Source organism: Prionailurus viverrinus, chromosome A1, assembly GCF_022837055.1.
Source record: "Prionailurus viverrinus isolate Anna chromosome A1, UM_Priviv_1.0, whole genome shotgun sequence".
NCBI classification, from domain to species: Eukaryota; Metazoa; Chordata; class Mammalia; order Carnivora; family Felidae; genus Prionailurus; species Prionailurus viverrinus.
The window spans coordinates 144,751,353-144,778,596 of NC_062561.1; the positions used below are offsets into that span (position 1 = coordinate 144,751,353).

At 44.1% G+C, this 27,244-nt stretch overlaps 1 protein-coding gene across 1 annotated transcript in view; it reads right to left on the minus strand.

The window, feature by feature from the left end:
• The window catches only part of SERINC5 (serine incorporator 5), a 104,087-nt gene that overhangs the window by 39,449 nt on the left and 37,394 nt on the right, over positions 1-27,244 (minus strand). The window contains exon 2 of the mRNA XM_047856755.1: positions 22,328-22,495. Coding sequence (XP_047712711.1) covers positions 22,328-22,495 — 168 coding nt within the window. The remainder of the gene's footprint in view (positions 1-22,327; positions 22,496-27,244) is intronic.

Here is a 27,244-nt window from a genome sequence, read left to right on the forward strand (position 1 = left end):
CACTGTTGGTGGGAATGCAAACTGGTGCACTGCTTTGCAAAACAGTGTGGAGGTTCCTCAAAAAGTTAAAAATAAAACTACCCTATGGTCCAGCAAATGCACTACTGGGTATTTACCTAAAGAACAGAAGAACACCAATTCAAAGGGATACATGTACCCCTATGTTTATAGCAGCATTATTTACAACAGCCAAATTATGGAAGCAGCCCAAGTGTCCATCGAAAGATGAATGGAAAGGGGCGCCTGGGTGGCTTGGTCGGTTAAGCGGCCGACTTCGGCTCAGGTCATGATCTCACGGTCCGTGAGTTCGAGCCCCGCGTCGGGCTCTGTGCTGACAGCTCAGAGCCTGGAGCCCGTTTCAGATTCTGTGTCTCCCTCTCTCTCTGACCCTCCCCTGCTCATGCTCTATCTCTCTCTTTCTCAAAAATAAATAAACGTTAAAAAAAAAAATTTTTTTTTTAAAAAGAAAGATGAATGGAAAAAGAAGATGTGGTGTTCATACACACATACAGTAGAATATTATTCATCCGTTAAAAAGAACGAAATCCTGCTATTTGCAATGACATGGATAGAGCTATACAGTACAATGCTAAGCAAAATAAGTCAGAGAAAGACAAATACCATATCATTTCACTCCTATGTGGAATTTCAGAAACAAAACAATGAGCAAAGGGGGGAAAAGGAGAGAGACAAACCAAGAAACAGACTCTTAATTATAGGGAACAAATTGATGGTTACCAGAGAGGAGGGGGGTGGGGGGATAGGTGATAGGGATTAAGGAGTGCACTTGTCTTAAAATGAGCACCGGGTGATGTATGGAATTGATTCATTATATTGTACACCTGAAACTAATATATTAACACTGCACCTTAACTAACCGGAATTAAGATAAAAGCTTAATTTAAAGAATGTTTTTAATTTATTTATTTTGAGAGAGCGAGAGAGACTGAGCACGCACACAAGTAGGAAAGGGGCAGAGACAGAGACAGAGAATCCCAAGCAGGCTCTGCACTGTCAGCACAGAGTCCAACGCAGTACTCGGTCTCACAAACTGTGAGATGATGACGTGAGCTGAGAACAAGAGTCCAATGCTTAACCAACTGAGCCACCCAGACACCCCGTTAGGCTGTTTTGCTTATACAGAACTTATTGCTCTACAATACTCATCCACCTCTCCCTCCTTCCCTTCTCTCTTCCACTCACTCAGCAAAACTAATTTCTGACATTCCCCCCTCAACTATGACACAAGCATGTCAGTACCCCTTTCATCTACACCAGCCCATCTTTTAACTTCAGGCGCTTCTCTGCCTAACTCCCCACAAATCCACTTCTCTCCTCTCCTCCCCAAACCCATTTCAAGGAGAACACTAATGCCAGGAGGCCTAAACTTCCACTCTAACCTTCCCCTCCTCCCCCCCCCCCCGCTTATTTACTCCCAGAGGCTCTCAGGCTCATCAAAAGGTGAGTATGTGTTTCATCCAAAATAAAAGCAGCCAAACTACCCACTGCTCCAAGTACTAAGACCTGCTTTATGCTCTGTGGGTGACTTAGTCAGTTAGTCCTCAGTAAGTGGTGAATATTTTTAGGCAAAGAACCTCTACACTGAACAAGCTGGCAGGATTCACGAAGGGGGAATTTGCTCTGGTTCAATATTTGCTCTTCCAAGTTCCATCCCAGTTTTAAAAAAAGAAAACACACATCATACACAGGCTCCACACTGTGGGGTGAAGGCAATGGGCTGGCTCAGGGTGTTGCCCCCTTAAGTCGGGCCCTGGGCATCCAAGGACACTACATCTATGTTGGTTCTGTAGGGACCTGTGGGCAAAGGGTTTCCTTTCAATCCTCAAGGCAGCCAAACTCAAAGCCATAAAATTATCAGAAAAAATAAACAAGGACTCAGTGGACTTCCAACCCCAGCTCCCCTACTAACTTGAGCAAATTACACACCCTTTCTGAGCTTCAATTTCCGTATCTGTACAATGAAATAAAATTGCCATCTACCTTATGAAGTTGTCCTGAGAATTAAATCAGTCAGTCCTTGTAAAGTGATTGCCACAGTTGCTAACCCATAATAGCTATTAACTAAACTTCCTGGGGTGCCTGGCTGGCTCAGTCTCAGAGCATGAGCCTCTTAATCTCAGGGTCAAGAGTTCAAGCCCCACACTGGCCACGGAGCATACTTAAAAAATTAAATAAATAAACTGCCTTAAATTCTAAAGTACTATCTACTTTATAAAAAGAACTTTTGGAGGAGGGGTGCCTGGGTAGCTCAGTCAGTTGAGTGTCCAACTCTTGATTTTGACTCAGGTCATGATCTCACAGTTCCTGGGATCGAGCCCACGTCGGGCTCTGTGCCGACAGCTCGGAGCCTGACTGGGATTTTCTCTTTCTCTGCCCTTCCTCTGCTCGCGCCCTTTCTCACACACACAAAATAAATAAACATTAAAAAGGGGGAGGGTGCCTGGGTGCCTCAGTCAGTTAAGCATCCAACTCTCGATTTCAGCTCAGGTCATGATCTCACAGTTCATGAGATAGAGTCCCACATTGGGCTCTGCACTTACAGTGTGGAGCCTGCTTGGGATTCTCCCTCCCTCTCTCTCTGCCCCTCCCCTTACCACCCCCCCACAAGCTTTCTTGATCTTTCTCCCAAAATAATTAAATTAACATTTTAAAGAGAAAGAAAGAAAGAAAGAAGAAGAAAGAAAGAAAGAAAGAAAGAAAGAAAGAAAGAAAGAAAGAAAGAAAAAAAAAGAAAGAAAGGGAGGGCGGAGGGAGGAGGAAGGAAGGGAGGGAGGGAGGGAAGGAGGGAGGGAGGAAGAAAGATCTTTCCAGGGAGGGAATCAGCACATTACATGAACAACTGATGGGTTGCTGCATTCTGACTTAAACACAGTGGGGAATAAGCATCTTAGAAATCAGGAGATGCTCTACTCACTTTACCAAAGGATTGGTGTTGCAAGATACAGGCTAACTTCCAATAAGATGACTCCTTCCCTGGTATATTTATATAAGAACTGAGTTCCAAAAAACAACATTCATTTATCTGTTTTTCAGAGACCTAGCCACTGGTCAAAGAAAATATATCTGAACTCCCAAATCAGGGAAGATATTTTCAAAACATCAACACAAGTATGAAGCTCAAAGACATGGAAGCTAGAAGGAAATCCACACAATTTTTCCTACACAGGAGAGATGCCAGCTACGCCCCCCCAAACAACTTCAATCTCAGAGGAGTAAGTATCAAGAACCCACAGAAGAGTTATGGAAAGGCCTACACACAGGTCTGGTTGGCCCAAGGCCCAGATGCTACAAACTTAGAAAAAAGTATGGACTTTGGGAGGGTTCTTAACAGAAGCCGAGAGGAGGAAGATGAGAGGTGTGTCCTCCTAATATGAAAGTGTTATTTGGGAGAGATGAGAAAATGGCATATTAGTAAAGCTAAAGATTCTTACATTGTATAAAATTTCCAGGGCATTTCCATTTAAAATTTCCATATAAAAGCTGCAAGGAAAGCTTTGGGCAGGTTGGCATGAGTAATAGCATGAAAACCAGAAGAACTAGCTCTGCAAGTTCTGTTTAATATCTCTTGACAATGAATTTCATAACCAGAGCCTCTTTCTGTCTGCCTCTCCTCTTTCTGGTATTCCACTTATCTTCAAACTTTCTAAGGCAATTTGTTTTTCTCTGTGGAATAATGTCAGGTCGGTATCAGTGATGTCTATCTGTCACCCGCCAAGAGACAGGAGCTGTGAAATGGGGAACACCGAAGTCAGCTTCCATCCTCCTGTAGACCACCTCTGGGCTCATTCCTTGATAAGTGATTATCTCTGAGGCCATTTTCGTGACGGGGTACGGGTTTTTATTTTCATTTTTTTATTTTAGAAAGAGCGCACACGCATGAGAAGGGGAGAGTGGCAGAGTGAGGGAGAGAAAGAATCCCAAGCAGGCTCCACGATCAGCGCAGAGCCCAATGCAGGGCTCAATCCCACGAACGGAACCGTGAGATCATGACCTAAGTAAGCCCAAATCAAGAGTCCGGTGCTCAATGGACTGAGCCACCCAAGCGCCCCCTGGGGGTAGGGGTGGGACTATTTAAAATCAGTACCAACAACCAACACTCACTTCTCTCTGGGGTGGGTTTCTAAATATTTTTAAGATGCAAGTCTCCATTTGTCATTGTTAAAAACCACAGGAGGAACGAAACTTCCACAGTCTAGTTTTATCTGACCCTGCCACCTCTGAAATCAGGAACTCAATCCCTCCAACAGTAACTCTGCAGAATCACAGAGGCATGATACAGAGCTGGCATTAGCACTCACAGCTCCTCCACCTCAAGCATTTCATCAGGATCGGCACAGCCCCAAATATGATTAGACAGAAAACAACTCTGTTCAAACTGTCAACAAAAAGCTTTCAACAGAAACAAAACAACTCCCCGAGGACTGACTAATTATGATGGAATGAAAGGATCTTCCACGGGAGAACAGGGATCAACTAATGCCAGTCTCTAGAAGAGAATTAGGTAACATCGAAGGTAGAATGTACAAACTACAACACACCAGTAACACAAGTAAGAGTTAATCCCAGTGAAAGCTTTTATAGCTCTGCATTCAGAAGGCAACAGCATCGGGGAATGGGGGCCATGGAATGGATAGGTCCCATTTGCTGATTTGATGTAAGCCTACAGATTAAGGCAGAGGAACTCAGGTACAGGAATCCTGGTTTCTAGCTTGAGAGCTGATCTGATGGCAGACCAGTGGTGGGGCAATAATTCACTTAAAAAACAGGGGCGCCTGGGTGGCGCAGTCGGTTAAGCATCCGACTTCAGCCAGGTCACGATCTCGCGGTCCGTGAGTTCGAGCCCCGCGTCAGGCTCTGGGCTGATGGCTCGGAGCCTGGACCCTGTTTCTGATTCTGTGTCTCCCTCTCTCTCTGCCCCTCCCCCGTTCATGCTCTGTCTCTCTCTGTCCCCCCAAAAATAAATAAACTTTGAAAAAAAAATTAAAAAAAAAAAACAAACAGATTGCATTGGAGGTGTCTGTATCAATGGGAAGCATGAGCCGGTGACTAAGCAAGGTGCAGTGCTCCAGGAAGATAGCTGGACTAGAGATAAAGATTTGGTAGACCAGCAGAAGTGGTAAAAGAGGCAATCATAGGTAAACTCACAGGGAGAGGAATGTGGTGAAGGAGGGGAGGGGGGACAGGGGTGGACACAGCCCAAAATGCTGGGGAATGCAAATATTCAGGGGCTGGGAAGAAGGAAAAAACTCAAGGAAGAAACTGAAAAACTACAAACTGAAGAACAGAAGTGAAAGGAGAGGCATTCAAGAAGCAGAATGTGGACCGTCTGGGTGGCTCAGTCTCTTTGGCATCTGACTTCAGCTCAGGTCATGGTCTCACGGCTTGTGAGGTCATGAGTTTGAGCCCTGAGTCAGACTGCCTGCTGTCAGCACAGAGTCCATTCAGGTCCCTCTGTCCCCCCTCTCCCTCTGTCCCTCCCCAACTCACTCTCTCAAAAATGAAAACAAACATTTAAAAAAAAAAAAAAAGGAAGCAGAGTGTGGTCAGCAGTGTCAAATAATGCCAATGTGAGGGGACTGAGAAGTAACATTGGGTCTGGCAGCCAAGAGTCATTTGGGACACTGAATCAAAATATTCTCTAGAGCCAGTGGGAGCAGAAGCTGAACTACAGATGGTTGAGGAGATAGCCCAGGTCTGGGTATGGGTCAGGAAGCGAACCCAGCAGGTCTTTTGCCCATACTTCCAAGAAATCAAGCAGCAAAGGCCAAGGATCATTCCTAAATTTTATTGATTTGTGATTACTCACGCAATACTTAATAATTACATTCTTGTTGCCAAGGAAAATGTAAATTACAATAAAGGTAGAAAAAATACAACCCTCTTGACCATTATCACCCCACCTCCAACTTGATTGCTCCCCAGAGGTAAGCACTGTTGCAGCTGCGTGCATACCCTTATGGACACTTTGCTGTGTTATTCTACACTCACTATGTCTTGGGGATGGTTGTATGTCCGTACCAACCCTAATTTAGTTTCTGTTACCCAACTGCCAGACATTTATTTAGGTTGTTTCTGATTTTTCACTCTTATAAAAATAATGCATGGGAATGTAAGATGGTGCAGCCACTCTGGAAAACAGTATGGAGGTTCCTCAAAAAACTAAAACTAGAGGTTCCTCAAAAAACTAAAAACTAAAAATAGAGCTCCCCTACAACCCAGCAATTGCACTACTAGGCATTTATCCACAGGATACAGGTGTGCTGTTTCAAAGGGGCACAGGCACCCCCATGTTTATAATAGCACTATCAATTATAGCCAAAGTATGGAAAGAGCCCAAATGCTCATCGATGGATGAATGGATAAAGAAGATGTGGTATATCTATACAATGGAGTATTACTCAGCCATCAAAAAGAAGGAAATCTTGCCATTCACAACTACACAGATGGAACTGAAGGATATTATGCTAAGTGAAATTAGTCAGTCTGTTGCATCCACACGACTCCTGAAACAGAATGCTACGGGCACCAGTGACAGTCACAACAAAGTTTATTACAATGAGAGGCAAGGCCGACCGATCGGGACCAACACTCTTGATAAGAGAGCGCCCTGAACAGCCGGGGTACAGAGTTTTTATAGCCAATCACATCGTTTTATCATCACCTGGGAACAGAACAAAGAAATAGTTTCCAGATGAGTTAGAAACAGTTGCCAGATGAGTTAGAAACAGTTGCCTAATGAGGTGTTTATTTTAGACTTTCTGCCTCTAAGTTGCAACCAGTGGATCTCCTTGACCCTGCTTCTGATGCTCTTTTCTTTGAACTTTTGTTTCCTTAATTGGTGAAGCCTAATTTACAAGAGTATGAGGCTTAGTTTACAAGAGTAAAGCAATGCTGTTATCTCTTAACCTTCAGTGTCAACACAAAGCTGTTATTTTTCAAGCTAAGCATTAGCCCTACACTACAATTTAACCCTTACAAGTCAGAGAAAGACAAATATCATATGACTTCATACATATGAGGACTTTAAGATAAGGGAAGGGAAACAAAAATAATATAAAAACAGGCAGGGGGACAAAACAGAAGAGACTCTTAAATATGGAGAACAAACAGAGGGTTACTGGAGGGGTTGTGGGAGGGGGGATGGGCTAAATGGGTAAGGGGCACTAAGGAATCTACTCCTGAAATCATTGTTGCACTATATGCTAATTCGGATGTAAACTTAAAAAAAAAACAAAAAATCAAATTTAAAAAAAAACTTGAAAAAAAATGCATGATGGATATTTTCCCCACTGTACATATCTCTCTACACGCGTGTAAAACATTAAGGAGGGCAGACACCAAGAAGGTAACTTTGGGTCATAAATTTAGTATGTTTTAAATTTTAACAGATATTGCCAAACTCTCCCCAGGGAGGGTTTTTGTGAACTGTAGGGTTAGAGTAAGAGGATGAGTAGAAGAAAGGAAAGAAAATGTCAGGAGAGCCACATATATACTCCTGGGAGCCAGGAAATCCTCCACTGGCCCCCTGGGGGTCAGCATCTCAATCCTCTTTCCTGAGTGTCTTCACCCATTACACACTGCCCCGATAATCAAGGCAAGTGGGGTGGGAATGGGACCCTCTGAGATCAAGGAAAAAATCTACACTTCACCCCAGAAACAACTTAAAACTCACTACAGAGGTTTGCACTTTGTTTTAGTGGTTACTGCCCCCCTACTCCTCCCACAGAACACAGAGTCTGGATGCAGGACTTTCTGCTGCCCTGGGAGGAAAAAGGTCAATAAAGAATCACTCGTGAACACAGAGATGCTGGGGGTTCTATAACAAGAAGACTAAACATCTCAACAGGAAAACTTTTCTATTCGGATAACTTATCAGACAAAAGACATGGTTATAGCCTAAGTGAGCCCCAAACAGGCTTTCTTTGTGAATATATGGACTTGCAATACAGCGATGACATGTTATACACAAATTCAACTGTGTGTGACCGACTTCTATAACCAAGTTCTTTAAACCAGCGAAACTAGAGCTTGCATGTGAAATCTTTCTTCCATACTACACATTACATTGTACAATTCAATATACAATATACCACAGAGATCATCGTTCACTCACTCATTCACATCTACTATGTGCAGGTATTGTGCTAGGTTATAGGGATACAAGCAGTGAATAAAATGGGTTTAAAAAATCCATGCTGGGGTGCCTGGGCAGCTCGGTGAGTTAAGCATCCAACTCTTGGTTTCGGCTCAGGTCATGATCTCACAGCTTCATGGGCTCAAGCCCGGCATTGGGCTCTGCAATAACAGTGCAGAGCGCACTTGGGATTCTCTCTCTGTTCCTCTCACACTTGTGCTGTCTCTGTCCTCTCAAAATAAATAAACTTAATAATAATAATAATAATAATAATAATAATAATAATAAAATCCATGCTGACAAGAAGCTAACTTTCTAGTGAAATGTTGTACACACAGAACCACGTGTGCTCTCCTTTATGGGTATTTCAAGCATTTTCATGGTTAATTTTCACTGCTCATGCATGATTTTTGCCTTAAGTGGGACATGAGAATCTAAAATCCCCAAAAGATCGGACTCTACCATACACAGAACCTCAAGTTTCTGAGAGATCCTAGTCCCCAGTCCTCATACTGAGGACCAGGACATGGCAGACACTCAGGTTTCTGACCCAGCATCTTTCCCATTTTGCCATTTATTGGACCTGGAATGGGGTGTCCCCAGCAACAGGGGACCCACAATCTCATTTTATCCATCCCCACTTCTTGCTGACCACCAAAATGCTTGGTTTGGCTATATATAAAGAAAAAATGTAAGTTTTCTTTTCTTTTTAATCATTTACCATTTATTTCAAAAGGCCACATAGAATAAGGCAGACTGTTAAACGTGTCACACTAAATTTTTTGGTACATTATTCTTGTCTCGTTGACACAACATGTGGTTGACCCATCCCAGTTATCTGCAACTTCAGGACTCTGGTGTCTTCAACACAAAGTTTAAGCCACTGAAGTTCTCCCCCCAGAGAGGAGAGAATTAACTGCATATGACAAGCATAGAGCCACAAACACAAGAATCAAACACTCACATCCTATGGGTCAAATTCAGCTAGCTTCTGTTTGTGCAAATAAAGTTTTATTGGAACACAGCCATGCTCCTTTGTTGGCACATTGTTTGGGTGCTTTTGCCCCACAATGGCAGGGTTTGAGCAGTTGCTACAGGCCACAAAGCCCTCAGAGCAGAGAATGTTTTCTAGCTGACTCTCCACAGGAAAAGTTAACAGCCTAGACTACCAGAAATAACAGCTGAGGAGTTGTGTAGCAAGGGTGAATAAAATTAACATCTCAAAGGCAAATGACAAGTGGTGATGACTTACTCTACAGATCAAAAGCCAAAGGACCAGCACAGAACAGAGAGGTCCATTTGGAGGATTTTCTGAGTGTCCAGGACTCCGCCCTGCCTTCTCACCTCCACTGAGATTCTTTCCCTCCTCCAGAGCACTGCTGTCCCAAAATGGAGCTTGTGCTTTAAATGAATTCAACTGTACATCTCCTATATGCCATTTTTAGAGCAGTACATTAAGTGTTTTAATTTATCTGCCGGGTGGTGGAGGAGATGGGGGGAGGACATGCCTGGGAGTTCCAATGCTCCTCTCTGCAGGCCAGAAGCCCTCAATAGCTCTAACAGAAAAAAGTCCTCACATCTGTTATGCAAACACGCCATGTGCAACCAAAAATAAAACCCACACTGATGAAAGCCGACATTTCGGAAGATAATTTTAGACTTATTTTAAAACTGTAGAAACAGTCTTACTGAAATGTAAAACCACAGCCCCAAAATGCCTGACCCCCTAGTGATTAAGCTCAAGGCTGCTTTAGAGGTCAACACGCTCCATTCCATTACAAACCTCCCACCTCACCTTAGCTTCACTGTGTCCAAAGACGCAGAGAAAACATTCCTGAGTGCTAATGTGACCCCAAAGGTCAATAGAAATGATGGCTAAGCTGACAGCAGGGTCTCCAAGTCGCTAATGGAGTTCTCGTACTTGGAGCTTTCAAACACACCCACGTGCATACGGCCTCTCTCACATCAAGGGGTTCCTTCTGCATACACTCACCAAACTGGTCTCTTTCTCCCCGACCTGAGGTCTGGTTCTCTAAGGACAACAACCCTATTACTCATACTTACATCCCCTGCACTTTGCACAGTGCTTGGCATCTACATAGTAAAGAAGGAAAGACAGGAGGAAAGAAGGAATTCTAGGACTTAAAAGACTTTTTCAAGCACGAACTCAGATTACAGTGTAACCAAGTAACACGATCACCCTGTTAAATTCTGAAGAGCATCAAGACTCAACTATTCACAATATTTATGTAGCGTTTTGAGGCTACCCACTCCTAGTTCCCTCTGTGTTGTGCCATTTGTCTGCTCCCTCGGGCCCATTTTTATAATGACAGAACTGTTCATTTCCAACTGTCTGCCCTCTTGTCTGCCCTATTTATCTGTGGAGCGCTCCAAGGTCCCGTCGGCAGACAGCTGCTGAAGAGATGCTTTTGAGGATGACAGAGAAAGGGGGCAGGAAAACTTGAGTTCTCACATCCTATCATTCTTCACTTCCCATAGCCAGATCCACCCTGAAACAGAGATCCTCTTAACACCTGATGCCCCTCCCCCAAAGTTTCTAGGTAACAGACCCACAGGTCTAAGGACAATAACTATTGTTTCTTTTTCTCTGGCTCCGGGCAAGCTCATTATTACTGGACAAGGATCAAACCTCTCTGCCCTTGGTTCAGACTGGAAAAAAAAAAAAAAAAGACTCTCAGCAGGGTATCCATTAGTTCAAATGACTGCTTGTAGTACAGAATTATTTCCCACCATCATTTTCCCCCTGGAATTCGGAATTCACTTGTGTGCAGAAGGGTGAGGCCTGAGGGAGGGGAGGGATGAGGGATGGGAGGGTTGCAGGGACTCTGTTTTCTCCCACATGTTGTTAGGTCTGGATGGAATTTACACCAAAGATAAAACTGTTTGGGGGCGCCTGGGTGGCACAGTCGGTTAAGCGTCCAACTTCAGCCAGGTCACGATCTCGCGGTCCGTGAGTTCGAGCCCCGCGTCGGGCTCTGGGCTGATGGCTCAGAGCCTGGAGCCTGCTTCCGATTCTGTGTCTCCCTCTCTCTCTGCCCCTCCCCGTTCATGCTCTCTCTCTGTCCCAAAAATAAACGTTGAAAAAAAAAAAAATTTAAAAAAAAAAAAAACTGTTTGGAAACATGTGTCCCCAAAGTCCCTCCCCCTTGGAAGGGAGGGGACCCAGAGCATTTAAGAGGTGGAACCTCACTACCAGCTCCCCACAGGAAAATTTTCATTAGGGCACAGTGAGAATTTTCCCATGGTGTCCTCACAAAGGACTTGGGGTTTGATGGCCCAAATCCACCTTTAACCTGAGAAACACACTCATTGATAAACTTGGCACATGCAAGGCACAACAGTACCATGAACTCAGCTGCTGTTCAGAAAGACAACTTCTGAGAAGCATTCTATCCCAGCTGAATTTAAAAACAAAAACAAAAACAAAACAAAAAGAACAAACTCCAGAATCAAAGAACTGGGTCAGGTCAGCAATTATTATTATTTTTCTGCTAATGTGACTCTTGTTCTAACACAAAAACATAAAATGCCAGAGCTCTAACGCTCCATAATAACACCTGACAGGTCTCAGGTACACAGTTTTCTTAACATTCAGCCGGTAAACATCAAAATCAAAATAAGAGCCAGGTTTTCCAGCTTCGATGTGAATACCTGCCATTCTATGCTGGGACAAAGCACTCAATGTTTTGGATCAAACTGGAATATTTTTCATTGCTGTTTGCTTACTTCTAAAATATAATTACAGCACACACAACTTGAAGGCAGTTTCTATTTTACATGCAAAGCCAGTGGATAAATAAATACTAGATTTGTGACTGCTCCTATTTTCTACTTCAGACCAACAAGTCGTCTCTTGAGCCCAGCTTTTGGCCCTCACAACAGGAAGGAAGCAGGTGGGGGAGATAAGCTAAGAAAGCTGCTAAAGATGGTAGTTTCCAGAAGGAATCCTCCTCCTCCACTGGCTACAGAAAAAAGATTGGCAGTCAGGAGGAAGAAGTTTGCGAAGGCCTTCCCTGTTATACTTCTGTCACCATCTAAGCGACAACCAGACCCAGCGGTGCAGAAAAAGGCACTGGCCAGGCAGCCAGGAGACCAGCACTCCTGGGTTCTAGTCTCAGCTCTACCTGGGGTCACAGCTTTGGACAAGCCACTTCCCGGGGCCCCACCCACTCACCTGGCAAAAGAGGGGTCTGGTTAGGATTAAGATGTTAAGATTCTCCCATTTTAAAACTTCTAACCTTTGGGGCACCTCGCTGGCTTTGTTGGTGGAGCATGTGACTCTGGATCTTGGGTTTGGGGGGTTGGAGCTTCACACTGGGTGTAGAGAGAGATTACTCAAAAATAAAAACCTTTAAAAGCAACAACAACAACAACAACAAAAACTCCAAAATACCTTCTAACTTATCATTTAAATCATATTCTAAAAGAGATAATAATTTTCTCTGCATAACCCTTATCATATCATAACCATAGGATACTTGCTGTCTCTTCACAAAGTAGAACACATCATAAATGTAAGCTGGATCTTTTTTCCATTTATCTGTTCAACTAGAGCCTTTGCCTAGAAACTGTGTTTCAGTGTTTCTTTTCTTTCTTTCTTTCTTTCTTTCTTTCTTTCTTTCTTTCTTTCTTTCTTTCTTTTCTTTCTTTTTAAATCGCCTGTGACTACCACAGGGAGGGCTTTCCCACCAACAATACCAACTCTAATGCCTTCACATTCCTCTTCATACTACAGGTTAAAAATAAAAGCAAAGTGCTCATCTACCAAATTTCAGAGCCTCAAACATATTGCATCAGAACTCTGTCAACACTAGGAACTACCGAAGTATTGTTAAATGTCAATGGACTAAAGCATGTACTTGTAAAAAGCCTTCTGAATTCAAAGTTGTTTCTAAAGAAAGTAGTTTTCCTTAGAAAGCTCATCTGTACACTGTGGTGAGAACAGAATTTGGAAACGGGGTGTCATCTGGGAGAAATACAAATGGCAAGCAGTCATTCATGGGATTTAGCCACTTGGAGAAAGATGTCAAAAGGAAGTGAACGTGTGAAGCTGGGGACATTCAGGAACAATCCAAATCCAAATAACACAACTGGAATGTGACATGAAGGAGCATGGTAGAGGTGAATCAGAACTGACTGGAATGCACAGTGGAAACCCAATACTTTTATGACCTGTCTGTGGTTAAGTACGTGGTCAGCACTAGATCCAGAAAAAAGAAGGGGAAGGCAACTCCCAGGGTCCCCAACACAGCCCTGAGAAAAGCATGCCCTAACTAGCAGATAATCCATACAGGTACAACCAAAGCTAGAAATGAATGAACTGCCCCAGGGAAAGGGGAAAGGCAGCAGATGAGAAGGGCAGAGGACCGTGTCTAGGCTTAGGCAAGGAGGAGTTGACCGCTTTGTTCTGGATGATGGATACTACAAGATTTGGATGTGGCCTTGGCACTAAACTGGCTACAAATAATTCTTTCTTTTTTTTAAGTTTATTTATTTTGAGAGAAAAACAGCACACATGTATGTTGTGCAGCTGAGCGGGGGCAGGACAGACAAAGGGGGAGAGAGAGAATCCCAAGCAGGCTCCATGCTGTCAGCCCAGAGCCCAATGCAAGGCTCACACTTATGAACCCTAAGATCATGACCTGAGCCAAGATCAAGAGTCAGACGCTTAATCGACTGAGCCGCCCAGGCGCCCCTGGCTTAAAATAATTCTTTAACTATTTTGCTTTCATCTACTTCCACATAATTTTATATTAATGCTGGTAATATACCTGAATTTCCTGCTACCACATCTCCTTCTCCTTTCTCCTTCTAAGATAATAATGAACAGTGAAAATTACTGAAAAACACAGATCAAAAGAAATTATATAGCATACACTAGGGAATGTGTCGTGAGACAGAATTTTCTGAATAAATAGAGAAAAATTCTTTAAGCCTATCTTGTTACCTTTGTTCAAAGAGCCTAAATCCACAGTTAGCAGCCTTAACATCCACCTCCTTTCCTGTTACCTGGTGCATTTTGGACTTCACAATAAATGTAGAAATTGTAATTACAGTATGTACTTAAGATTTTAAAAGTGGTGGTGGGGTGCGGGGGGGTGGGTGTAGTGATGATTATTAGTTGGGAAAGAAAGGGCCTGGTTTAGATCCAACTCAGTGTCCCACCTCCACCACACATTAGTCCAGAAATGGAGTGGTCCATTGAGCTCAGTGGACCAAAGGGATCAAGAAAAATTCTAAATAGTTACTTGGATAAAAATGCCTGATTGCAGTAAGCAAGGGGTAGACTAGTTCCGGTAGAGAAGGGTTCCTTGGATCTCAGCCTGGGGCTACGGGTGTAGACGTGCACAGACCGCTGGAGCATACTCCACTCAGCAACTTCCCTATTGCTCACCAAAACAGAGGTGGGTGAAGAGAAGCCTGGTGTCCACTCTCATACTTACAGCTTTTTCTCAAGAGTTTAAGCTGTTTCAGGAGTGGCAAATCCAAATGCCTTTCTTCGGGGCAAGGGGTAAAGGTAAATGTGTGAGACACTGTAAGCAAACAACCTGTGTTGGGACCTATGATGAGCTACGGCATGCTCGCCCTCTCTGAAGGAGCCAAATATAAATTTTAAAATAACAACACCAACAACGATAATAACCACTGGCCAGACTCACTTGCAGTCTCTGGGAGTGGCACTGGCTGATGGCGAGGGCAGGGTTCTAACGTCAGACTGGCTAACTTTCACCAAGTTCAGGGAGAGAATGGAGTTTCGGAAATGCTTTTAAGACACTGAGGAAACTGCAGCCAAGAGTCCTGCTCACGATCCTATTAGACCTGGTCCACAGTTCTTTTAAAGCCCACTCTACCCTGTAGCATTATTACCCTGTGTTGAATAGACAAAAAGCTCTTTTCATCCAGGGCAAGAATAACCAATGACAGGAGGACTGCAGTTTTCTGCATTATTACTCCCTTAAAGGAAAATGGACCTAAACCCATGAGGAGAAAATACCGCAAAAAGTAAAACACGTTTCCAAAAGTAAGATTACAAACAAAAAAGAATGTCTTCTAAAACAAATGAAGGGGGGGCGCCTGGCTGTCTCGGTTGGAAGAGGACACGATTCTTGAACTTGGGGTCATGAATTCGAGCCCCATGTTAAACATGGAGTTTACTTTAATTAATTATTTAATTAACAAAAAAACAAATGAAGGAACAAAAAAAGGCTGCTATTAAAAACAAAAGATCTTAGTAGCCTTTCCTCTCGATACACAAACTAATTCTTCATAATTTAAATTTAAAACAGACATACAGCACAAAAACCAGTCTTCCACAATGTGGAAGATGTGTTTTGGTTCTGAAGAAAATAAAATGCAAAGGTCCAGCCATCTCAGGTACTGACCTACCACCCATCTCAAGGATTAGAGCAGTGTGGTGATCACATAGGGTGGGAGTGAAGGAAAGGACCTAAGAAGTTTCTGGTCAGGTGCATTTAGGGCTCTTCCTACTTGGCCTGGCTCACTGAGCTCAGAGGGAAGAAGGCTCGAGGGCCATATCAATCACCTGTCCTTCCTTCTCCAATGTACATTTGGTTTCAGAGGCCCCTCCTCCACAGGAAACAAGAACCTCTCTTTCTTGTCCCTCTCAAAATGCCAGTGCAGAGGCGCCTGGGTGGCTTAGCAGACTGAGCATCTCTTGATTTCAGCTCATGTCATGATCCCAGGGTCATGGAATCTAGCCCCACATTGGTCCCCACACTGAGTGTAGAGCCTGCTTGAGATTCTCTCTCTCCCTCTGCCTCTGCCCCATCCCCTGCTTGCATGCGCTCTCTCTCTTTCTCTCTTTCAAATTAAGGGGAAAAAAAGAACTTTTAAAAATTAAAAAAAAAAAAAAAAAGAAAGAAAGAAAGAAAGAAAAAAAACAGCAGAGGCACCTGGGAGGCTGGCTCAGTTAGTTGAGCGTACAACTTGGGCTCAGGTGATGATCACAGAGCCTGCTTCAGATCCTCTGTCCCCCATTCACTGCCCCTCCTCTGCTCGCACTTTCTCAAAAGTGAATAAACATTTATTGAAGGTGGGGGGAGGGGCACCTGGGTGGCTTAGTGGGTTAAGCGTCCGACTTCGGCTCAGGTCATGATCTCATGGTTCATGGGTTTGAGCCCCACATCGGGCTCTATGCTGACAGCTCAGAGCCTTGAGCCTGCTTTGGATTCTGTGACTCCCTCTCTCTCTTCCCCTCCCCTGCTTGTGCTCTGTCTGTCTCTGTCTCTCAAAAATAAATAAATGTAAAAAAAAAAAAAAAAAATGGGCGGGGGGGAGCCAGTGCAGATTACAGGGGGGGTCAAAACCTCAAAGTGTCATCATTTGCTTCCAGAGAAGTTCCATCTTGATTTAGTGGTGCAGGTCAGTAGACTTAAATCTCTCTCAAAATACCTACCCTCCCCATTTGGGAGTTGTTGTTTTGTGGGGGTTTTTTTTGGTCACCCTACATTCTGAAATGGATTTTTAATCCCCTAGGCATCAAGTATCTCAAGACCATACCTGCTTGAATTACATGCCTAATGACATGAATGTCCTGCAGTAAAATGGCTCCTCCATTTAAGATGGGAACCATGCTCCAGGAGAAGACAGAAGTCTCGCCCCACTCCACCAGCACAGCAATTTCCTCTGAGCCCAAGTTCTCAGGGGAAAGAGGAGTTTGCCTAGTGACACAAGGCAGCATGAAGTGTGGCCCCGCGGCTCCCTGCAGTTCCCTCTTGGTCAATTTTAAACACAGGCCACCTTTTGAAACCAAGGCAAACACTGAAAACAACTGAATAGGAGGGCTGCCCTCGTGTTCTTAACCCCAGCAGCCCCCGTCCCTTGCACATAAAGGTGAGAATGCCGGGTGGGAGGCAATTATACACTCCCATCTGGGCAGTTAAAGCACACACGCTTTCTCCTCTTCCAGTCACATCCTCAAACGTTACCACAGCCCAACAAAGCGGGGGAAGGACTGCAGCAGAAGCCCAGTGTGTGTCCCCACAAGGGGACCTTTCAACGCCCGCCCTCAAGCATCGCCTGAGGATGAGGTCAGCCTCTACTCTATAGGCTACAAACAAGCTGACTTTGTGACCAGCTGGCCTGCCCACTATGAAGCCCTAAAGATGGAAAAGGATTGGTTTCGCCCACAGGGACCTCATTCCTTATGCAGAAAGCCCAGCCAAACCATTTTTAAAGAAGTACATTCAGGAGACAGGCATAGAAACATTTACAAGAGCCAGTGTGAGGTGTCCGGGCAGCCCCTTCTCCCTCTCGCTCTCTCCCTTCCTCCGTCCCTCCCTCTGCAATGACCCCAAATCACACTGTACATACACAGGACTGCTGGGCTCACCTCCCTAAATATCCATCTGTTTTGACAAGGACATACTCTTACTCAAGAATTGATAATAGCTTCCAACTGGCCATCAGACCACGGTCAAATGCCTAACTTTGGCAATAAAATTCCCGCAAGGTCATTTTACCTCCCCATGTCTCATCTCTGTCTTTCTACACGTGCCTCGTCCTTGTTCTCTTCCCTCCTGTCAACCTACACAGCCAATCACTAAGAACGCATTCAGCCTGGGTTCAAATCCCAACTGTACCCCTTAGAGCGGGAGACCTCGGATAAGGTACTTAAAGGATGCAATGCCTCAGTTTCTTCATATGTAAGGCAGGAATAATGCTTAGCTGAGTGCAGCAGTGATGAACCGAGATAATTCAGGTAAAATGCTCAGAATAAAACCTGGTGCGTGGCATTACCCAGTAAATATTAGCAATTAAAGTACTCATTATTCTCACACAAGTCACTTCCATGAAGCCTCCCTTAGTGATACCACTCCCTTAGTGAAACGCTTTCTGTTTCTTAAATGTTCTACCAACACTGAGAAACCATACATGCTAGCTGGAGTTGTCAGGGACTATTTCATGGGGCAGGTTAGTTGGATGGCAATCAAATATTAAAATTAGTATTATGAAAGTTATATCCTAGGGGGGGCCTCAGTGACTCTCTTGGTGGAGCATCTGACTCTGGATTTCAGCTGAGGTCATGATCTCATGAGCATGGAGCTGCTTAAGATTTTCTCTCTCTCCCTCTCTCTCTCTCTCTCTCTCTCTCTCTCTCTCCCCCTCTCACCCACTTGTACCCTCTCTCTCTAAAATAAAATTAAATTTAAAAAAAGAAAGTCATGTCCTAAAATGTATACCGGTGGCTCCCAAATGAACCCTACCTCCAGTAATGTTGCTCATGGGTTCACCACTACACATTTGTATACTTTCAGGTTTTGTTTCTTGGATCCAAAGCTAAATTCTACCAAGACTGAAAACTTCTTAAGGGCTGGAAATGCACCACAGACAACTGACACACACTGAGAATTCCTATCACAACCACAATGGATCCTCAAACCGATGCTTGCTGAATTGACAAAGAGAATATGACGTTACCTGAAAAACAAAGGTAATAAAAGGGAGATGAAATGCCCTTTCAGTTTTCCTCCTCTCAAACGTCCTGCCACAAACATACAAGATTAAACCATGGTATGCGGAAGACAATTGCTGGTAACTACCACCAAGGTGCAGTACAGCCTGATGTAGCCTAACAAGGTAGTCTTAGCTCTGGGTCTCCCCACCTCCAAATTTCCAAAGCGCTTCATGCATCCTCTCATATGGCACTGACTAATTTCCCCCTTGTTCTATGCCTCAGACGACTGATGGATGATAAGCTCCATTTCTCACAAGTTTGAATGCCCCAGATCTCCCACTGCAGTGCCTTACTGAGGAGACATCCAATGTTTAAAGCACGGAGCAGCTGGGTGGCTCAGGGGTTAAGCATCTGACTTTGGCTCAGGTCATGATCTCCTGGTTCCTGAGTTCGAGCCCCACATCAGGCTCTGTGCTGACATCTTGAGCCTGGAGCCTGCTATGGATTCTGTGTTTCCCTCTCTCCTGCCCCTCCCTTGCTCTCTCTCTCAAAAATAAACATTTAAAAAAAAATTTTTTTTAACGTTTTATTTATTTTTGAGACACAAGGCAGCATGAACAGGGGAGACACAGAGCATGAACAGGGGAGGGTCTGAGAGAGGGAGACACAGAGCATGAACAGGGGAGGGTCTGAGAGAGGGAGACACAGAATCTGAAACAGGTTCCAGGCTCTGAGCTGTCAGCACAGAGCCCGATGCGGGGCTCGAACTCACGGACCACGAGATCATGACCTGAGCCGAAGTCGGCCACTTAACCGACTGAGCCACCCAGGCGCCCCTCAAAAATAAACATTAAAAAAAAAATTAAAGTAATCGGGGGAGAAGTGCAGTGTCACAGGTTTTGACAGTAGTTTCCCCAAATTCCAGACCATACATTCGCAATTATAAAAGCAAGGCCCAATGGGAATGAATGCAAGCTGGTGCAGCCACTCTGGAACACAGTATGGAGGTTCCTCAAAAAACTAAAAATAGAACGACCCTATGACCCAGCAATTGCACTACTAGGCATTTATCCAAGGGATACAGGTGTGCTGTTTCGAAGGGACACATGCACCCCCATGTTTATAGCAGCACTATCCACAATAGCCTAAGTATGGAAAGAGCCCGAATGTCCATCGATGGATGAATGGATAAAGAAGACGTGGTGTGTATATATATACGATGGAGTATTACTTGGCAACCAAAAAGAATGAAATCTTGCCATTTACAACTAATGGAATTAGAGGGTGTTATGCTAAGTGAAATTAGTCAGAGAAAGACAAATATCATATGATTTCACTCATATGAGGACTTTAAGAGAAAAAACAGATGAACATAAGGGAAGGGAAACAAAAATAATATAAAAACAGGGAGGGGGACAAAACAGAAGAGACTCATAAATATGGAGAACAAACAGAGGATTACTGGAGGGGTTGTGGGAGGAGGGATGGGCTAAATGGCCAAGGGTCATTAAGGAATCTACTCCTGAAATCATTGTTGCACTATATGCTAACTAATTTGGATGTAAATTTAAAAAAATAAAAAATTAAAATTAAAAAAAAAAGTAATGCATAACAGAAAACTTCAGAGAGCCTAATGGATAAGAATATGTCGAGTGTTTCTAAGGAAATGGTTGTTCTGAATCCCCTGATGTGGGACCCAAGGAATTTAACAAAAATCCCCTACCCCTGGACAAGCAGAGCAAGACTAGCTCCATTTTGTGCTACACCCACCATCTCATGTATAAGCCCCACATGACCTACTTATTGCTTAAGACACTCCCCCACCCTAGTCAAGCCGCTGAGCACACCCTTACTGGAAACCGGCTCATATAGGAATGCGGAACCCCTAACCGCCAAAGAATGTAAACCCCACCTTTTGCCCGCAACACTTGCACGCCAATTCTTAAACCCCGCCTTTTGCCCACCAAACTCGCGCGCCAATTCCGACCAGAGTGATAGGCTAGTTCAAACTATAGGGTAAATTGTAATTCGATTGGCCACCTGCGTGTGGACCGACATGACTATGCAACTTTCTGTGTGTGTTACAATCTCATTGGCCACTGGCCCCTATAAAACTGCTACGCCTCTTAACCTAGGGGTCCATGTCCCTGCTCCGCTGTGTCGGGTATACTTGGGCCCGAGCTCGAGCTTGCAAATAAACCCTCGTGCGTTTCCATCGGTATCGGCTCCTTAGTGGTCTCTCAGATTCGAAATCGGGGGCATTACACTGAGAGTATCTTTAAGATAGCCTGTAGCTTCAGCATGAGGTTGGGGAAAAGAGACACTTGCTCGGGAGTTGTTCCTGGTGATGGCATCTCCACGGTGGTGGGGTTCCATCAGAGTGCTGGCCCTACCCTTCTCTCCCTCCTCATTCTGCTGGGCCCCAGGAAAATGGGGTTTGGATAGCTAGCCTTTGCTCTCCCCCTTTCCCTTAGACAAGAGCTGCCCCTGGCAAAGAGTGCCCCTGCCACTCTTATCGGGAAACTGTATCTCTGCAGGGGAAGTATGGCCCAGCCTAGGGGGACTGGCGCCTGGGTAGGCTCCCTCAGTGGAAAAGTCTAACTTGTTTGGGGGTTCAGTACTAGGAGGCCCACTTCTCTGCAGATCCAAGCCATACTCTCTCATATGAGCTTATGAGGGACAGAGGGTGATGTCTGGTATCCATCTACTGACACTTCGGTCTTTTTTGCCTATTGGTTCAGAGACTAAGAGGGGAAATGTTATTTACTGGGCTCCCTCAAAAACCCCAACACGTGCCCCTGTCATCTGGCTGATTAAAATGCCTTCTATGGGGAAAGTCCAGGAAAACGCCCTGCTTCATCAGCATCACAAACCAGGCCTACTTCTGCATACATTGCCCAAGAAATGTCTAAAAATCCACTCCTCACCCTTGGAGACACCCGAACCACAAATGACATGTCAGCAAAGTAAAAATCGCCCTACTGCCCACTCGTCATCATGTCATCATTTTCTAAGCTTTATCAGGCTTCCCAAGTAGGCCAAATAGAGTTTATTATAACAGCTGCTACTTGAGACACTGGAAGCCATCCTTACAACAAGGGAAAAGTACCAAGTCTACAAGAAAAGACTGTACATCTAGGAGGAACAGTTATAAACAAGGCATTGACCGAACACACAATACACCAAAGAACAGACTGTATCTGTTCTGCTAAAGTTCAAGACTTTGAATGGTTCCCCTGCTTGGCAGGAAAGCACTGAAGAGGCTTCAGGAAGGTCTGGAGATGAGTATACCCCTACCCACACCAGCGTGGCTGGGCCCCACCCTTTACAGGGAAAGTTTTCCCACACACTCTCACCAATCATCATCAAATGAGAAGAGTTCAAAAGAGGCCACGGCGCCTGAGTGGCTCAGTCGGTCAAGCATCCGACTCTTGATTTCGGTTCAGGTCATGATCTCACAGCTTGTGGGTTTGAGCCTGGCATCGGACTCTGTGCTGACACCACGGAGCCTGCTTGGGATTCTCTCTCTCTCCCTCTCTCTCTGCCCCTCCCCTGCTTATGCTCTAAATCTCTCTGTCAAAATAAATAAATCCAAAGCATTAAAAAAAGAAAGAAAAGAAAAAGAAAAAGAAAAAGAAGAAGAGAAGAGAAGAGAAGAGAAGAGAAGAGAAGAGAAAAGAAAAGGAAAGGAAAGAAAAGGAGGGAGGGAGGGAGGGAGGATGAGGCAGACTTACATGCTCCTTCATTTCATTAGCTACGGTTTTTGACATCATGATGCAGCAGAGAAGGACGACCAGAATGAAGTACAACGCATACATGAAGCGGGTGCTCCGGGACTGTCGGATCTTGGGGCAGCAGTCACAGCAGAGGGAGCAGCCAGCGGACCCACAGCAGCAGGCCAACTAGGAAAAGAACACAAAACATCCTCTTAGAGCCACTGATTTACGGACCCATTAACCCCAGACCACTGCAGGTCGACCTCCCAGGCTATCAGTCTTCTGAGCCATCTTGCCTACAGAACGTGCAGGAACAGTTTAGTGTGCAAATGAAGCTTTCACCAGAATTGGTCTGATATTGTCTTTAATAAAAAGAAGGGACTGTGGCTTGGGAGAGGCCCAATCATTAAAAAAGAAAAGTCACAGTTCACCTGAAGCACTATAATCATTACTCTGAGGGGAAACAAAGATTTCAGGGATCAGCTAAGGAGTAAGAGAAGAAGTCTAAAACCTAAAAATTCAATCTCTTGGTGATGATTTGGAAGGCACTTCAGGACCCTGCAATGGTTTGAAAACAACCATCACACTGTAAACATCACTGCCAATGAGAAGAGATCATAGGTATCAGACAAGAGGCTATAATCACATCTTACTTCATTTACTGCAGGAAACTGCCTTTGTGACACCACTCCAATAGGTCTTAGGGCTTAACCAGCATTAAGCTTATGCACTCCCTTGGTCTGAGTGAGCCAAACTCACTTACCTTCCTTGAGATCTGCAGACCACTGGCCTGGAGGAGAGAAGGACCAGTCTTGCCCAGAAGAGAAGTCCTGACGACATGTGAAAATAGCTGCTGCTGGCGCCCACAAGCCTATTGAAGGTTATGTCGGCATATGCAAACTAAATGCCTGGGCACCACCTTCTCCTCCAGGTAGCCCACCCCCAACCCCAGTGTCCCACACTTTCCTCTTTAAAACCCTCCGGCTTCGCCTGGACGAGAAGATGATCTTTGGGACCTTAGTCCGCCATCTTCCGAGGCTGCTGGCTTCCTCAGTAATGCCAACCTCTCCTTTCCCACCATCACCTGTCTCTCAAGTATTGATTTTTGAGAGGCGAGCAGCCAAACCAGAGTTCAGAACGGGTTCTCTGTCCAGTTAACACCACTGTTTGAGCACTTTGTGTAGTATTTCATCATTTCACATGCTTATAATGGGCTCTCTCCATCTTACATTGTTTTCCAAACCATCTTCCTTGCAAGACTCTTCTGGAATCCTAAGGCTAGGCTGCTTTGTAAGATAAGCTACTCTACTCTGGGCGGGGCTAACAGATCACACGGGTGAGATCTAACACTACTGCTTGTATGGGGTCCTGATAGGCCACCTTCCTTCACAATTCACTCACATTCCCTATCCCTATGTCACAGACCTCTGTCAACCCATCTGTTCAAATTTCCCCCTCTCCTCCCACTGGCAGGGCTGGCTTTTCTCTGGGCCTTGCCTTCCTCCTCCTCGCCTCCCAAATTCTTTCTCAATTGTCTCCTTCGTTGCCTGCTAACTTTTTTTAGTTCTATGGTCTTAAATAACTAGTCTTACTGACTGCACTTCAAATTCAAATGCAGTAAGATATTTATTCTATTTGGGAAAGGAAATATTTTTATTTTCTTTTAATTTTTTAATGTTTGTTACATTTTTGAGAGAGAGACAGAGCACGAGTAGGGGAGGAGCAGAAAGAGGGAGACACAGAATCCAAAGCAGGCTCCAGGCTCTGAGCTGTAGCACAGAACCTGACACGAGGCTCGAACCCACAGATCGCGAGATCATGACCTGAGCTGAAGTCAGACGCTTAACCAACTGAGCCACCCAGGTGCCCCAAAAGAAATATTTTTAAAGCAGTTAATCCTTCCCATGATAGAACATTCCCATAGTACAATCAACATTTAAACTATCTCCACAGAAGGGGGAAAATAAATGGATTTTATGTGTATATATAAATATATATATACATACATATATTCTATTTATATCATGTTTATTATATATATTTATATAAATTATTTTATATATTATTTGTTATTATTCAAAGGCAAATAGTAACAAAAGAAATGTGATCATGCAAAGTGTGAAATGAAAATCATACTGCTTACTTAGAATAATCCTATCCTATCATTAAAGTCATGTATCATTGTATGGATTTGACTTTTCAAACTTTTCTCATTTCACTCTCACTCTATATAGTGCTATGATGTTTTTTTAAAACATACATATACATGTGTGAGTGTATCTGTGTGTATATATACAGGTAGGTGTGTGTACATGTACATGTGAGTGTATCTGTGTACATATATACACACACCTAACATTTCAACTGGAGCCCTCCCACTAGAGCAAGTGAGCAGCACTTGGTTGGGGCCTGTGCATTCAGGGTATAGCTCACAGGGCACTGTGAGAACTCATTCACCACGTCCCCTTCATTCCTCTTGGGAAGGCAAAGAAGGATACTTCTGCCGCAAGAACCATTCCAAAGAGGGTCACATGTTTTACTTCCACTGCTTTAGTTTAGGAGCATGTAAATCCCTAAGCAATGTGGAAAACCTTCATTCAGAAAGACTTACTCCTTGAGAGTTCTGGATAGGCCAGTTGGCTTTGGTTTGTCTAAACTAAGTCCCAACTGGAAAAAGAAATCTTGACCTGACACCGTCATTCAGTTGGTTTTCCCAACTCAGAAATATGGGAGCCCTAGCAGAATAGAGGAAAGATATCAGAGACTTCTGTTAACTACAATAATTCTCATACTGTCCCTCAATAAATGGTGCAGAGAGAGGGGGCAGCAGTAAGGAAGTTTCCCAAATACTGAAGCTGTTGAAGCTGTGAAAAGCAGAACCCAGGTGTTCCTGAGCATGCTGCAGGGTTTATAACATCAAAGAAATAGAAGCAAAACATTAAAGCATAAAACTGGGTTTTATTATGTTTATTTATTTTTGAGAGAGAGACAGAACGTGAACAGGGAAGGGGCAGACAGAGAGGGAGACACAGAATCGGAAGCGGGCTCCAGGCTCTGAGTTGTCAGCACAGAGCCCGATGCGGGGCTCGAACTCATGAACTGTGAGATCATGACCTGAGCCGAAGTTGGACGCTTAACCGACTGAGCCACCCAGGCGCCCCCCTTTTTTTTTTTTTTTTTTAATTCAGGTAAAAAGCGTTCTCTATCCTTTAACTAAATTTGGATTTCCACATCTTTCGGTAATATACAATACTTCACATACAATGTCACAGCCTGCTTTCCTTCCTTCTCTTTTGAGGTTTTAGGCTTACCTATGAATCACCGGGGGTTAGCAGAGAGATAGTCAACTGATTCCACTTGGACAAGCAATATTTATTTAAGTTTTAGAGCCCCCAACCAACATTTTGCCGCTCATTCTCCAGGCTCCAAGTGCAAAAACAGCTTCCCATCAAACTTGTACACATCTCTCACTACTACTAGAAGGCAGAGGTAGTGGTAAATTTCAATTCCTGCCAGCATGGGGCCACGTGCTGTCCTTTAGTGGTAGCTGTGCAAGGGAATGGTAAAACTTGAAAACGAGGAGGTCAAGAACACGCAGCTCCCTCTGCTCAATAAAGGAGGAGCTCCCCAAAGAACAAATACACTTGGCAGGTAGTCCCTAACACACAAAATGATCATGCTGTCGGAAACTCAACCATGCTACAATTGAGTTAGTAAATTGGGTGGGGGCTTACAGTGGATTTCTTCCATACAAAAGAACATAGGGCAATTTACTAAAGCTTATTTAGTTTATCATATTAGCTAACAATAGCTAACACTTATTGATCTCTTACTCGCTGCAAGGCACAAATAGTATTATTAGCTGTTTTGTCACCCCAAAGTTACAGAGCCGAGACAGGGGCTCAGAGGGGTTAAGCAACCTAAGGTCAGAAGGCTGATGAGTGGGGGAGCCTGAATTTGAATCTGGTTGTCTCTCCTTGCTGCTGGCACAGAGAGGGTGAGCAGGACAGACAACGCAGGCCTGAAACTTTGGTTCCCTACAAAAGGGAAGCTGGCTGCGTGGGAAGGAGGCAGCAAGACAGGAAGCGCTTTTTCTTGCCTGCCCTTGGGTGTGCAGTAAGCATTCAACAAATATCTGAAGAAGGCATCTCCTTCTCTGTGCCCCTTTTGCTCTCGCAGGCAATCTCTGGCCTCAGTGGACCTGAATGATCCCGCTTAAATACAGCCCTGCCCCAAGCAGCTCAACACCCCCAATCACCAAGCTCCCTGAACCACCGCGTCCTACCCCACGTTAAAAGCCCTATTCCCAACCCTATGGAAATAACTAAGCCATTCATTCACTCAACTAATATTTATTATACTACAAACCTACTATGCACAGCATTAGTTCCTGGGAATGAGGCAATTAAAACAAGAGACCTTTTTCTTCCCTCGCTAAGCAAGAATACAAAGATATGTGTTAAGAACGACCATCTACGTGCCATTTTGGAGAGATAAAGGAAACCTGGATGTTCAATGAAAGAGTACTAACCACTGAAATTATGGTACATTCACATCACTGAATTCAATGCACTCACCACAATGATTACATAGTGGATACAGAAAAATTTATTGCCATGGAAAGATATACACAATGTATTAACTGAAAGTAAATAACACACAACAATATAGAGTATGAAAGCATTTGAGGTAACAATATACCCAGACCTAGAGCAGTAACAATAACAAAAAAAGGAATCTGAAAGGATATACCAATATGGCAACAGTCATTAATAGACCTGTAGGATTAGGAGTTAACTATGTTTTTCTGTATTTTCTAAGCTCTTTGCAACAAGCACATAGCTTCTAATTAGAAAAACATGACAACACGTTTCTATTTTGGAAGAAAACAAAACAAAGTTTCTGTTCTCACAGGTGGTAAACATTCAAATACTT